This window comes from Fringilla coelebs (assembly GCF_963513975.1).
Source record: "Fringilla coelebs genome assembly, chromosome: 8".
Lineage (NCBI taxonomy): Eukaryota > Metazoa > Chordata > Aves > Passeriformes > Fringillidae > Fringilla > Fringilla coelebs.
Genome location: NC_140066.1, coordinates 32,593,854 through 32,606,275, shown reverse-complemented (window position 1 = coordinate 32,606,275; position 12,422 = coordinate 32,593,854). Strand labels below are relative to the sequence as shown.

General features: G+C 45.3%; 2 protein-coding genes across 4 annotated transcripts in view; both read left to right on the top strand.

Annotated features, from left to right (window-relative positions):
* The first annotated feature begins 1,435 nt into the window (after window positions 1–1,435).
* On the top strand, window positions 1,436–10,035 carry NSMCE4A (NSE4 homolog A, SMC5-SMC6 complex component). The gene is made up of 11 exons (XM_084210549.1): window positions 1,436–1,927; window positions 3,053–3,133; window positions 3,649–3,779; window positions 4,767–4,915; window positions 5,228–5,327; window positions 6,593–6,683; window positions 7,142–7,236; window positions 8,015–8,063; window positions 8,724–8,815; window positions 9,345–9,436; window positions 9,942–10,035. Exons 1-10 carry the CDS (start codon window positions 1,726–1,728, stop codon window positions 9,426–9,428), a joined length of 1,074 nt encoding a protein of 357 aa, XP_084066675.1. The 5' UTR covers window positions 1,436–1,725; the 3' UTR covers window positions 9,429–9,436; window positions 9,942–10,035.
* Window positions 10,036–10,902: 867 nt separating this feature from the next.
* ATE1 (arginyltransferase 1) overlaps window positions 10,903–12,422 on the top strand; it is a 68,777-nt gene continuing 67,257 nt past the window's right edge. For 2 of the 3 annotated variants that reach the window (XM_084210412.1, XM_084210413.1), the window contains exons 1-2: window positions 11,191–11,348; window positions 12,270–12,333. In XM_084210412.1, coding sequence (XP_084066538.1) covers window positions 11,246–11,348; window positions 12,270–12,333 — 167 coding nt within the window. In that variant the 5' untranslated portion in view covers window positions 11,191–11,245. Of the gene's footprint in view, window positions 11,066–11,190; window positions 11,349–12,269; window positions 12,334–12,422 lie in introns of those variants that run through there. The other variant, XM_084210414.1, reaches the window with a different exon arrangement.

The following is a 12,422-nucleotide window of genomic DNA, read 5'->3' as shown; positions in this document are numbered from 1 at the left end:
TCTTATTAAGTAGTGAGATGACACTAAAAAATTGTACTTCACATTTGCTAAGCCTGTATTGGCATCTTGAATATTTTTTACCATGTGTTTGTGTACTGCAGTGTACAATGGGCCCAGTCTTGTCTGGATCCTCTCTTGAGCCTTTCTGTGTCAGCATCTGAAAGCAAATTACTCATATTGAATTTGCAATGCAAATTTGACAGCACTCTACAAGTCACAAAAAGAATAGAAAACAGTTCAAGAGCTCAAATATAATTTATTAATATTAAACTGAAGTAATACATATTTTAAACATATATTTTGAAAGGTAGCTTGTGCATAGTTGCAGTCTGTAGTCCAGCTGAAGTACTGGTTTGGGCAAACAGAAATAGATCCATGTCTATATACTGAGTCAAGCTGATTTATGATGATGTTTAAGAAAATACTCCCCAAAATACTTTCAAACCCCCACCACAATAATTAAAACAACATAATACTATTAATCAACAATGAAGGGCTAAGTGTTATGATTTATATTTTGCAGGGACTAGCAGGACCAGGAAAGTGATGATCCCCCTGTTCTCCCATTGTACCTCAAGTGGTACATTCAGGGTTGGACCCTTCACTATAGAAAGGACATGGAGGTGCTGGAGAGTTTCCAGAGAGCTCTTCTGAGGAATGGCTGGGGGAGCTGGGGGGTTTTTAGGCTCAAGAAAAGGATGCTCAGGGACCTTCATCGCTGTCCTCAGCACTGACCTGGAGGAGAGTGCAGCGAGGTGGGACCGGTCTCTGCTTGGCCTACAGTGAGACAACCAGAGGAAATGGCTTTAAACCGAGACAGGGGACATTCAGATTAGAGATCAGAAAATTTGTTTTCACTGTTTAGGTGCTTAGGCATTAGGAATAGGTTCCCAGGGAGGTGGTGGAGTCACCATCCCTGCGGGTGTTCAGGAGGAGCTGAGTGATGTGCTTTAGGGGTTACAGTGACAGTGACGGCTGGGCAGTTGAACTGGATGATCTTGAAGGTCACTTCCAACCCTGATATTTCCACGATTCTAACCAGATGGTCCTTAAAGTCCCTTCCAACCCAAACCATTCTATGACCCGATAATTTATTTCATTTGCCAGAGCACAGATCCCTGCTCAGTGACTAGCTCAGGCGCTTCCACAGACCGATGGCTGTATGAGAGGCGCTGGGACAAGCGCAGCGCCCCGTTCCCTCTCGCTTCCCCCCGCTCCCCTCAGATGCCGGCTGCCCCCGCCTCCCTCCTCACGGCCCGCGGCTCTCCGCTCCCGCAGCGCCCTCCCGAGGCGGCGGCGGAGCCGCGCCCGCAGCGGAGCGGCCTCGGCGGCCCCGCCCGCGCCGGGCGTCACGCACCGCCCGCCGCCCTCACAGCGCCCAGCCCCGGGCAACGACCGGAACTCGGAGGAAGGAAGCAGATGACAAAGGAACGCTGAGAGATTGGTCACCGCCTCTGCGACGAGTCAGAAAGGCCCAGCCCTGTTTGCCGTGGAGCAGGCCGCGCAGAACCGGGGCGGCAAGCAGCGCCAACATGGAAGATCGCGATCAGAGCGCAGCGGCTCAGCGACCACCGGCGGCGCCCGCAGACCCCTCCACCAAGATCCTCTGAGGCGAATTGCGCAGGCTCGACTCGGTGCGTGCACCCTGGGAAGCCCGGCAGACACGCGGGGCGGTGTCGTCCCCGCCGCATCCCGCGGTTCCCGGTGACAGCTGCCGCGGCCGCCATGTCGCACACCGGCAGCAGCGCCGACTCCTCGCCGGACTTGCGCCGCCGCCGCTCGCGCCGGCCGCACGCGCAGGAGGACACGGCTGAGGAGGAGGCGGCGGGCGAGAGGCTCCGGCGGCTGAACATCGGCGAGGGCGAGGACAGGGAGCACAACAGGATGATCCGCAGCCAGTATCGGGAGCTCATCTCCACCGTGCAGCGTAAGGAGGCAGCGGGGGGAGCGCCGGGGCTGCGGCTGGGGGGTCCGGGCTGGAGGCCGCTCCTGGGCGTGTGGGGAAACGTAGGAGCGTTCCTGGCAACTCCGGTTCCTCGGGCTAACGATGCTCTAGATCGAAATTCGACTCCCAAGGAAGCAGGGAATCGCAAATCATGGATTGGCCGGAAGGGACCTTACGGGTATTCTCGTTCCAGCCGTTGCAGGGACTCCTTCCACTGTCCCAGCTTGCTCCGAGCCTGTCCAGCCTGGCTTTGGACACTTCCAGGGATCCAGGGGCAGCCACAGCTGCTCTGGGCACCCTGTGCCAGGGCACAGGGAAGAATTTCTCCCTGTATCTAAACGTTCTCCAGTGTGAGGCCATTCCCCCCGTCCTGTGTATAGTCCCTCTCCTGCATCCCCTGGGATAGCGAGGTTATGAGGGATTTAGCTGCGCTTGCACACATTCGGTGCCTGCGTTGGTGCAGGAGAACAGTCAGCTTTAGAGACGCAGCGAAATGCTTTAATTTCACTTTCATGATGTCTGAGCTTTAGTTTGAAACTGCAGGTATCATTATGTGCCTGGACCAGAAAGTTGTTATTGAGACTTCCAAAAAATGATATGTAGTTTTTAGCATTTTTCCAGACAGGTCTGTGAGTCCTCCTCCTATGTGCATTTGAGTGAGTTTTGCTGTTTTCCTTACAAAAATGTGGCCATTGTTGTGTCAGTAGCACTGCCAAGTTCAGCAACACGTGGGATTCATTGTTTAGTAAATACCTGATAAATCTGTGCAGTTGTTTTACAAGAGGCTACACTGCAGTTTATAGGTGATCCTGCCTTTTTATGGAAGTGACCAAGCATACAGTTTTAGGGACTGGTTTGTTTATTTCTTGGAAATTCTACTAAATTTCCCCAAGTCAAGCCTGTTTTCCCAGTGACTTTACTGTTGAGTGATCTCTCCCTTATCTAGACCCATGAGCTTTTTGTTCTCTTTTCTCTCCTTGGCCCAGTTGATGAGTGATGGAGCTTTGGTGGGCACCTGGCCTCCAGTCAGCATCAAACAAGAACAGTGTTTCTCAGTGCTTCTATGTTTTAAGTAATTCAGGATTTCCTTTGTGTCTTTTCCCACAGAAAATCGAGAATCCATGCTAAATTCAAAAAGCAACAGGCTGACAGAAGCTTTGGAAGAAGCCAATAGACTTTTTGATGGAGGTAAAACAAATTCTGTGGTCTTTCCTTGATGTGTTTGGCCAAGTGTGAGGCAATGATGCCTTACAAACAAAAGAGGGCAAGAGTGAGGTCCAAGTACTTAATCAGAATTTTTATATAACTTAAAATCGATGTATTAAGTTGAAGATTGGTTGAGTAAGTTGATGTGAGAAAATAAACGTCATTACAGTTTGCTTTATTTTGATTCACTGGAACAGTGTATATCAGTAATGCACATAAAAGATAGCAGTGTAGAGGGGTTCATTTCACTTGGAATGATGAAAAACATATCAATAAAAATGGATTTGTTGTTCAAGATCATCTTGTTACTTTTCCATGGTTTGTCATTCTTTCCTTTTTTTAAAATGGAAATATTGTTGTGAGGATTATGTGTGTCAGACGTCATTGCAATAAAAGGATTTCCAAAGCACTAAAGCCATGATTGTTCCAGTGCTGAATCTGATAATTCTATTTGTGACAATTACATATTAATCACCATAAAACCCTTTCTGTAACAGTTTGCCGTGCACGAGAGGCTGCACTGGATGCCCAGTTCCTTGTTATAGCATCCAATATAGGCAAGGAGAAGGCCAATGAGTTACACTCAGAGATGTCAGCATTTGATTCAACAGCATTTGCAGAAGACTTGGTAAGTTGCAGGCTCTGAATGTGCCAGCATTTCTGCTGAAGGTGTGTCCTGTTTGTTACAGAACCATAAAGCCTCAGATTGTCAGGCAGTACATGGCAGTTCTGGTGGAATTTAATGCTCTTCCTGAATTTCTTTGATAAGCTTTCTAGTGACTGTTGTTAATTGTCTTCAACTACTGATTAAGCACTGCAATAGGGGAATTGCAGACACCTCCCCCATTATTGCACTGCTGCTGCCTTATCATGGCTCTGTCAGTTTGTGCTCTTAAAATCTGCTCTTTTTTCAGTCATTCTTCCGTAGTTTCTCAGTAGTAGTTTCTTTATCCTGTCTACTGGTTACTATGTTTTTGGAAAGAGTTCTTGAGGCCCTATGTCACTGACATGAAATGGGACTTTGGGAGACTTGAATGCTTTCAGACTGGACAGTTTGTCTCTTTGTACTAGGGGAAGAGTCGGATCAGAACAGCTTTGAAGCAGGCTGTTGACTTCTTTGTTCCTTGAAAATGCCCCCTTATGTTACAGCAGATCAACAAGGAATTATGAGTGTTTGCTTAAGTCTATAAAAAACATAAAGTTCAATTAAAAATTTTTCCTGGGTTAGTGTGCAGTGGTGGATGCAGGGATAGGCCAGATAAGGTCTGTGATACTTGAGGGGCTGGGCTTCCTGTGAGTGTGTGGTGTTCAAAAACTGTGAGACATCTGAGCTCTGAAGTGCAATATGAGTAATGTTCTGCTACTTCATACATCACTGAAAATGTGTTGGAAACTAAGCAGCTTTATTTACCTATGGCTTTCACTGGTTGCTGAACACAAGGGTGAATTTGAGTGTTTATGTGTTTTCATGGTATCTCAGGAAAGTCAAAGCTCTTAGGCAGTGGTATTAAATGCTGATTTATCAGGCAAACACCACAATACAGTGTTTCACCATGAATGTATGTACGGCTTAACCGCTAAGTAATTTTTTATTGCAGCTTTTTTTCTTTTGCAGCTGACCTTCATGGGTATAAATCGCACAGAAGTGGAAGAAAGTGATGATTCTGAGGATGTTCCAGGTGGTTTTTTACCCAGTGATGCCTGGCAGACACTGGGGGAAGAAGCACCCAAGTACTTCAGGAGAGCACCTACATTTCACTACATGTAAGTTTCTTCAAGGAAATAGTGTGTACTGCAGCTCAAGGTAATGGCCTTGGCTGATTCTTGTCTTTGATGCCTTGGCTTGAACTGAGTTAAACTGAAGTCACAGCAGAGTGTTGACAAGGTATGAGGCTGCCAACATACTGGAACAACTTTTGGGTCTGGTTCTTTGCAGAAATCTCTAAATATGATGAAGCTTAAGGTATCAGTCATCACTTTGCACTTTCTTGAGGAGATCCACTGCTCAGTGTAAAGATTCCTAAGCACACAGTGTAAACCAGATTTGCATGTATGTGTTCTTTGTGTTTTGGTTAGGATGGGATCTTTCAAGTCTGAGCCTCCTGTACGAAAGCAACGTATGGAGAGGCAGAAGAAAGCTAGCAGAGGCAAAGCAGAACGGGCAATGCCTGCTCAGGTTTGTTAAGTGTTACCTTTATTAACCATTTGTTTGGCATAGTTATTAAAAACTACTTTAAATTCTTTGTTTGTTTTGGGGTTTGTAATTATAAACTGTAGTATTTCTGACATCCCACCCTTAAGGGGGAGGGGAGCATCCAAGATCCTCAGATGCTTGTGGTGTGCTGTGCTTATCTCTAGGGGCCAGAACAAGGACGTTTGTCCCAGAACAGTGCTGCCTACCTTCATATGGTTCCTTCTCCAGCTATATCCTGTTGTTTCCCACAGTGTGTGATTACCAGCACTCCTTGGTTGTTATTGTCAGCAATCCTTCGTTGGTTCCACAGCCATCCAGCTGGAGTTGGAGACACACACACCAGCCCCTTTCCTTCTGAGCTTCTACTAAAGGATTCACATTCCATTATTAGGCTTCCTGATTTGTTTTGTGCAGACTGCAGTATTTCACTGAGTGGAAGGAAGTGTGATTTACAGACCAATTTCATGTTCAGAAGTAGGGTTTACAAACTGATTTTCAAGTTAGGAGCTTACTTGTTCTGTTGCCTGTTGCTTTGAAAGGAAACAAATAAGAAACTTCTTTACATTAGTGTGGTGTCCATTTTTCTTTAAAAAGTGTCTAACAGGGTGTGGCATTTGCACTAAAATGAGGTTAATAGCAGCAAGCTAATTAGCTCACATAACCACTTTTTTTGTGTTTTCTGTTTTCTTATTCGTTGTGTCATTCACTAGCAGAAAAGTAAAAGTCTGGGGATACTGAAAGAGGCTTACATCTGAAACTACAAATATAATCCATATTGTTACAGGGAAGCTGAGGCTGCGATAATGCCAAGATATAGAGGCAAATGGTTGATTGCTGCCTTTTAAAAGGCAGCCTACTCAATCCAAATAGTGATAGAAAGGAGTTGTTACAGTTTGTACTGGGAAGAAGAGGAGCTGGAGGATTTGTGGGTTGCTTATGCTCATCTTCATTAAACTCACAGACTGTAGCAATGTGTAACCCAGCTCCTCAGAGCTATTAAAAAGTAAGCGTACACCTGTACACAGGCTCAAAACATACAAGCCATGGCCTTTCAGGTTGACACTGGAAGATGGGAATTAAACCTAAAGCTCTTCAAAGTTGTCTCCTGTTTGCCTAAGTGTGTTTCTTATGTTTGCATGTAGGGAGAAAAATTCAACTTTTATCTTACACATTCAAAAGAAGCCCTTTGCATATTTGGGTAATTCTACAACAGTTATTTGAGGTGAATTTCTATTTCTTTTTCCCAGTTAAAAGAAATGGAGCAGTCTCATCAAGAAGCTACAGAAAAAGAAGTAGAAAGGATCTTGGGAATACTGCAAACTCATTTTGAAAATGATCGTAAGTATGATTAAATTAAGCATTAACTAGGGAAAATGAATATTCTCTGTCTTCTACAATTTGGAGTGGTTAAAACTACAGAGACAAAATGAGATGAAGTCTGCCAGTAGATGTCCAACTATGTATTTTTTATGAACACTAATCAGCTGTTGTTTGACTGCAAAGTAAATGTAAATCCTCTCCCCTGATTAAATTCTGCCACTTTTAGATGGCAGTCAATAATCAAATATATGGATTTGTGTGGGGGAAATGAGGGAAGAAAATAATATACTATATAATATACTCTGTAGAACATCTGTTACTGCAGGCAGCTGGGAATTCTGGATTATAACTAAATTGAAAAACATCCCTTTAGCTTTTGAAAGGTGCACTGGCTCTCTTAAGTTTGTATTTACATCTGTCAGCTCTCTGTATACCACTTGTTTGTTTGTTTGAACAAGTTATTTTTGCATCCCCAGCTAATACACCCATTTCCTTCTTTGATTTTGTGATTGATCCGAACTCGTTTGCACGCACTGTGGAAAATGTGTTTCATGTGTCCTTCCTTACCAGGGTAAGGCATGACATCTTTTTAAAATATCCCTTTAGATACTAGAATTACCTAGAAGTACTGACCTGGGTTTTGTCCTGGCTTTGGTGTTGAAGAATTAGGATTTTAATAGGAGGAATACAAATTTATTTTCTGCAAGCAGTCTGTGATATTTTGGTAATCAAATTAAAAAGGAAACAGAGTTGACTGACTTTATTTTTTTGCACTGCAGTCAATTTACCAACAAAACAGCAGTGATATTTTTGCAGTCAATATGTTTATCAAAAAAGATTCTGGCTCACATTTTCTGCACATGTAGAAGAATTCTCACAGAGTATGGAAGAGTTACTGAGGCTGTAGAAAACTATGTTAGGGCAAGGTTTTATATTGTTTTTGAACCCATGGATTTACACTTCAAAACTATGCTTAGTTTGTCTAATAATAAAATTAATTCTGGAAAAGATGAAAACTGCCAAGGATATTTTGACTAATTCAGGTTTCATATTGAATAGAAATGTTATTATAAAGGGTTAGCTCAAATATATTTAGAGAATAACAACAATTTTAATAAAGCATAACTTTTATAATCCAGCAGTTACACACTGTTGCTATATGGGCTGCCTTCTTTATGCATAAGTGCTGTATTAAACTAGTTTTTTCTTATGTGGTATGCCAGTGAAGATTCTTTATCAGTAGATGTATCTGTTTATGATTATGCAAGGAGTAAAAATATGACATTTCAGTGCATTATCCTAACTGGAAAACTCTAAGTTATGAAACTTTAAATCCCACTGTTGTTTAGGATGGTCTTGCAGAAATAAAGCTGGATGAAAATGACTTGCCAATAATAGGTAAGATAAAGCTTTAAAATACTCTTAATTGGTTTCTGTAACAACATTACATGTTATGTGTTCACAAGTTTTAGGTATATTTTTAACTGGGGATATGCAGTGAATGTAATTGAAGGCATGAAGAGATTTATGAGCAGCTGAAAGGATTGAGTCTTTTCAAATATCAATGTATGGAAAAAGACCATTATGCTGATTTGTACAAATTAATTCTACTAATAGAAATCAAAGGTTATTACCTTTCAAGTTATATTTTTGCTAATAATTACATGAACATTATTACACTTGGCTGAAAAAAGATATCTTTGGGTATAGGAACTCTCTTGTCTCAGAGTTGGGAACTGCTGCAGCTTCACAATAGTTGGAAGAGAAATTCTCCATTCTTCATACAAGATTGGCTTTCATTCCCACAGGATATCAGTGGGGTTAGGACTTTGGTGGTATATTGTCAGGAATGAAAGATTTAGGTCCTTCTTAAAAAAGTTCCTAAATTTTTAAGATGTGAGACTATGAAAGTATCTCAAGCAGTAAATGGTACAGGCTGCTGACAGAGACTAACTGGGTGGAATGTGTAGGATTGATCTGATTTTTGTGGAGCTTTTGTGTTCCTGGTGGAAGCTGACTTTACAAAGATAAATCCTGAAAATGCTGTGTTTTGATCAGAGCCTATAAAACCCGGTGAGGGAGGAGAGGAGGACAGCAGAGCTGGAGCACGGAACCAAGTGGTCATAAGTCTGGACCAGAAAGAATGGAAGGTACCACAGAGAGCACTTCATACTTTGGATCAGTTCTTCTTTATTTAAGCCTCTGAGAGCTGTGCTGGGGAGGGCAGGTGTTCTGTGTACAGAAACACTGCACCTTATGGATGCCAGAACAATCACAGCTCTAAGGCATGTTTGTAGCTGCAAGAAAACTCAGAATTTGGGTTGGGATTCCATCTTTGATTCCTGAAGCCTGGTCAGTTTAAGTGCTTTGAAGCTGTGCACTGACTTCACTGTTTTATACATGGCCTGTGTAAATATGAAATCTGTTTCTTCCTGATGTACAATATTTGTCTCTGGAGGTAAAGTTATCCATGCAATTTTCTCACTCTTTGTAATAAATCTTAGACAAAAAGTAGTTTTGAGCACCCACTTCTCTTTTGTCCCTCACTCAGAATGTGCAGGAGAAATGTAGTAATTGAAATAGTGCTATAGTATCAGAAGCTTTATAACCTGCTTGGTGTTAATTAAATTGAAATAATTCATTTCTGCTGACTGACACACTGCTGTCATCTCTAACCAGGAGATCATAGAAATATTTCAGATAAGAGAAGCCATGATTACCCCTCTTTGTCAGAGCACTGAAGAAGAAATGGAGACAGAGTAACTATTGAAGTAAGTTCTTTTAACAAATCAAACTCATTAAGTTCCTTATGCACGTTGGAGAACTTCAGGGAGACTGCCTGTGATTTACAATGCAAAAGAACTGTAGGCAGGTAGAACTGTAACATCTGGAATTGCTGTCTTCTTGCTCTCTTCAGGAAACAAAGTGTAATCCAGCCTTGTATGCAGTGATTAACTGGGAAAAAACCCCTTTATTTTTGAGTTTGATGGTCAGTTAAGTGATGAGTTATTTTTTGGAACTTTATGCTCAGAACGCAGTGCTGGAAAGAACCATAGCTTAGTTTTTCTGTTTGGGTTCTTAACTTCCTGACAGCTGATGTTAATAAAGTAGTCTGAAGAAGGACTTAGAGGGAATCAGGCTGTCTTCTCGTTTGCTTCCATAAAATTCTTCCAATGATAGGACTGAAGTCCTTACTGTCACAGTTGTTTGGTCAATTCCAGATCCTAATGCATGTTGTCTTACTGTGTTCTCTTTTTTGTTTTTCTTTCCCCTTAGGTGCCTTAAAGAAAATACTTCAGGACATTTGTTACAACAATTGTTTTATATGTATATGTTGTAAAATAAAATATATTTTTTGTGGAACTTCTCAGTACTTTATACGAGCTGCTTTGTATAGAACCATGGAATGGGTTGGGTCAGGAGGGACCTTAAATCCCATTTAGTGTCACCCCTGCCATGGCAGGGCCACCTTCCACTGTCCCAGGTTGCTCCAAGCCCTGTCCAACCTGGGCCTGGACATTTTGAGGAGGGACCCACGGGCAGCCACAGCTGCTCTGGGCAACCTGAGGAAGTTTAGACTTGTCACAGAGTTATTTATATATTATGGCTCAGTTTGCTACTTCAGTTTATAAAGTTTACTGTCACTCATGAAAAAAGTAAAAAGCAAACACTGTCCCTTCTTTCTTCTCTTGTCCCACCCCAGCAGCAGCAAGTGGAATTCACATGGTTAAACATCCCTGCTGGGATAATCTTGCTGTCCTATATGACTTTGGGTGCTGTAGGAGAATTGATACTGCCCTGCTATTGTGGAAATGAAGGTTTTTTGTTTGGAAATTTGGTCTCAATTACAGATAGCAGTTCCCTCTTCCTTTACTCCAAACTCCTCCTGTATTGGTTTGGTACTTACGGCCTTGGGCAGGCTGGCTCTATGGATTACTTTATTAAAAGTGCTCGTATGGAAGTCTTGTTCCATTTTCAGAGAACGCTCTGTGGAAGAGCTCAGGATCTCTCCCACCCTTTTATCCTGCTGTAGCAGCTGAGGGGGGTACACAGGGATCCGTCCCCGCGGAAGGGCTGTTGGAGCGCGTTTGTGGGCTGGGAAGCTGCTCAGGCCGTGAGGGTGAGGGGGTACACGGCCGAGGAGCGGCAGAGCCGCAGCGATACTTGCTCGCCGATCCGGCAGCGATCTTTGCTTTCCGATCCGGCAGCGCTCTTCGCTCTCCGATCCGCCCGCGGGGGAGGCTGGGCCGGGCGCGGCGGCGGCGGCTGCGGCCGGGCGGGGGCGCTGCGGGGCTGCGGGGCCACCGGCGCCATGCCCGCCGCCGTGGTGGAGTACAAGGGATGGAAGGAGGGCTACGGCTGCGGCTACTGCGGCGCGCCGCGGGGCAAGGTGTCCGCGGGTGAGCGGGGCCGGGGCTCGGGGCTCGGGGTCGGGGCTCCTCCGGCCCCGCCGCGCTGCCCGCGCGAAACATGGCGGGGGCGCCGCTTCCTGTGCGCGCCGCCCTCGCGCCGCCCGCAGCAAAGATGGCGGCGGGCGCCGCTTCCGGGCGGCCCGGGGCTCTGACCTGAGGCGGGCGGGGATGGCGGCGGGCGGCGGCTCCCCGAGCATCGTCGAGTTCTTCGGCGGGGAGGATGGCTACCGCTGCGGCTACTGCAGGAGCGACACCGGCAACCTCTCGCACGGTGCGGGCGGGGCGGGCTGGGAGCGGGGCCGCCCCGGGCTGGCCGCTGCGGGCGCGGGGCCGGGGAGGGCGGCCGGGACAGGCGGCGGCTCGGCAGCAGCACCGGCCGCCCCGCCGGGAGCTCGGAACGGCTCCTGTGGCCCGGGGCTCCCCAATGAGTGTGACAGAACTGAGCGGCGATTCTGTGCTGTTTTCCTTGTGTATTTCTGGGGAGTGGGAGCTGCAGAGGGGAACTTAGCTGGTGTGGTCAGAGAAATGTGGTTAATTGCATCCCAGTATTTGTGTTGGACTCTTAGGGTTTTTACATTTACTGTGGTTATTGAAATCATTAATTTCCATATTTAAGAATATGTCAAATCACTGGAAGGTATCTGTGCATAAGTGGCCATTAGCTACTCAGATTTGCAGTAACCACAGAATCACAGGATGTTTTGGGTTGGGAGAGACGTTAAATCCCATCAGTGCCACCCCTGCCATGGCAGGGACACCTTCCACTGTCCCAGGTGCTCCCAGCCCTGTCCAGCCTGGCCTTGGGCGCTGCAGGGATCCAGGGGCAGCCACAGCTGCTCTGGGCACCCTGTGCCAGAGCCTCCCACCCTCACAGCCAGGAATTCCTTCCATATATCCCATCTAACTCTGCTCTCTGGCTGTGGAAGCCATTCCCTGTGTGCTGTCCCTCCATCCCTTGTCCCCAGTCCCTCTCCTGGAGCACCTTTAGGTCCTGCAGGGGCTCTGAGCTCTCCCTGGATTTTTCTCCTCTCCAGGTGAGCACCCCCAGCTCTCCCAGCCTGTCCCAGAGCAGAGGGGCTCCAGCCAGTTCTGCAGAGTTTGTTGTATTTTAAAGCCAAACCACAGTAGAGTTTGTTGTATTTTAAAGCCAAACCAGGGTCAATCAAGTGTGCTGCTGTGTTATTTATTTCAGGTATGTGGGCACATTCGATGACAGTTCAAGATTACCAGGATCTCATAGACAGAGGATGGCGAAGGTACATTGGAAAAGAAAATACAAAGTCACGTTGTCAGTTGATATAACAGTTAGAATCCACATTTAAAGTTTAGATCTGTAGAAATGCTT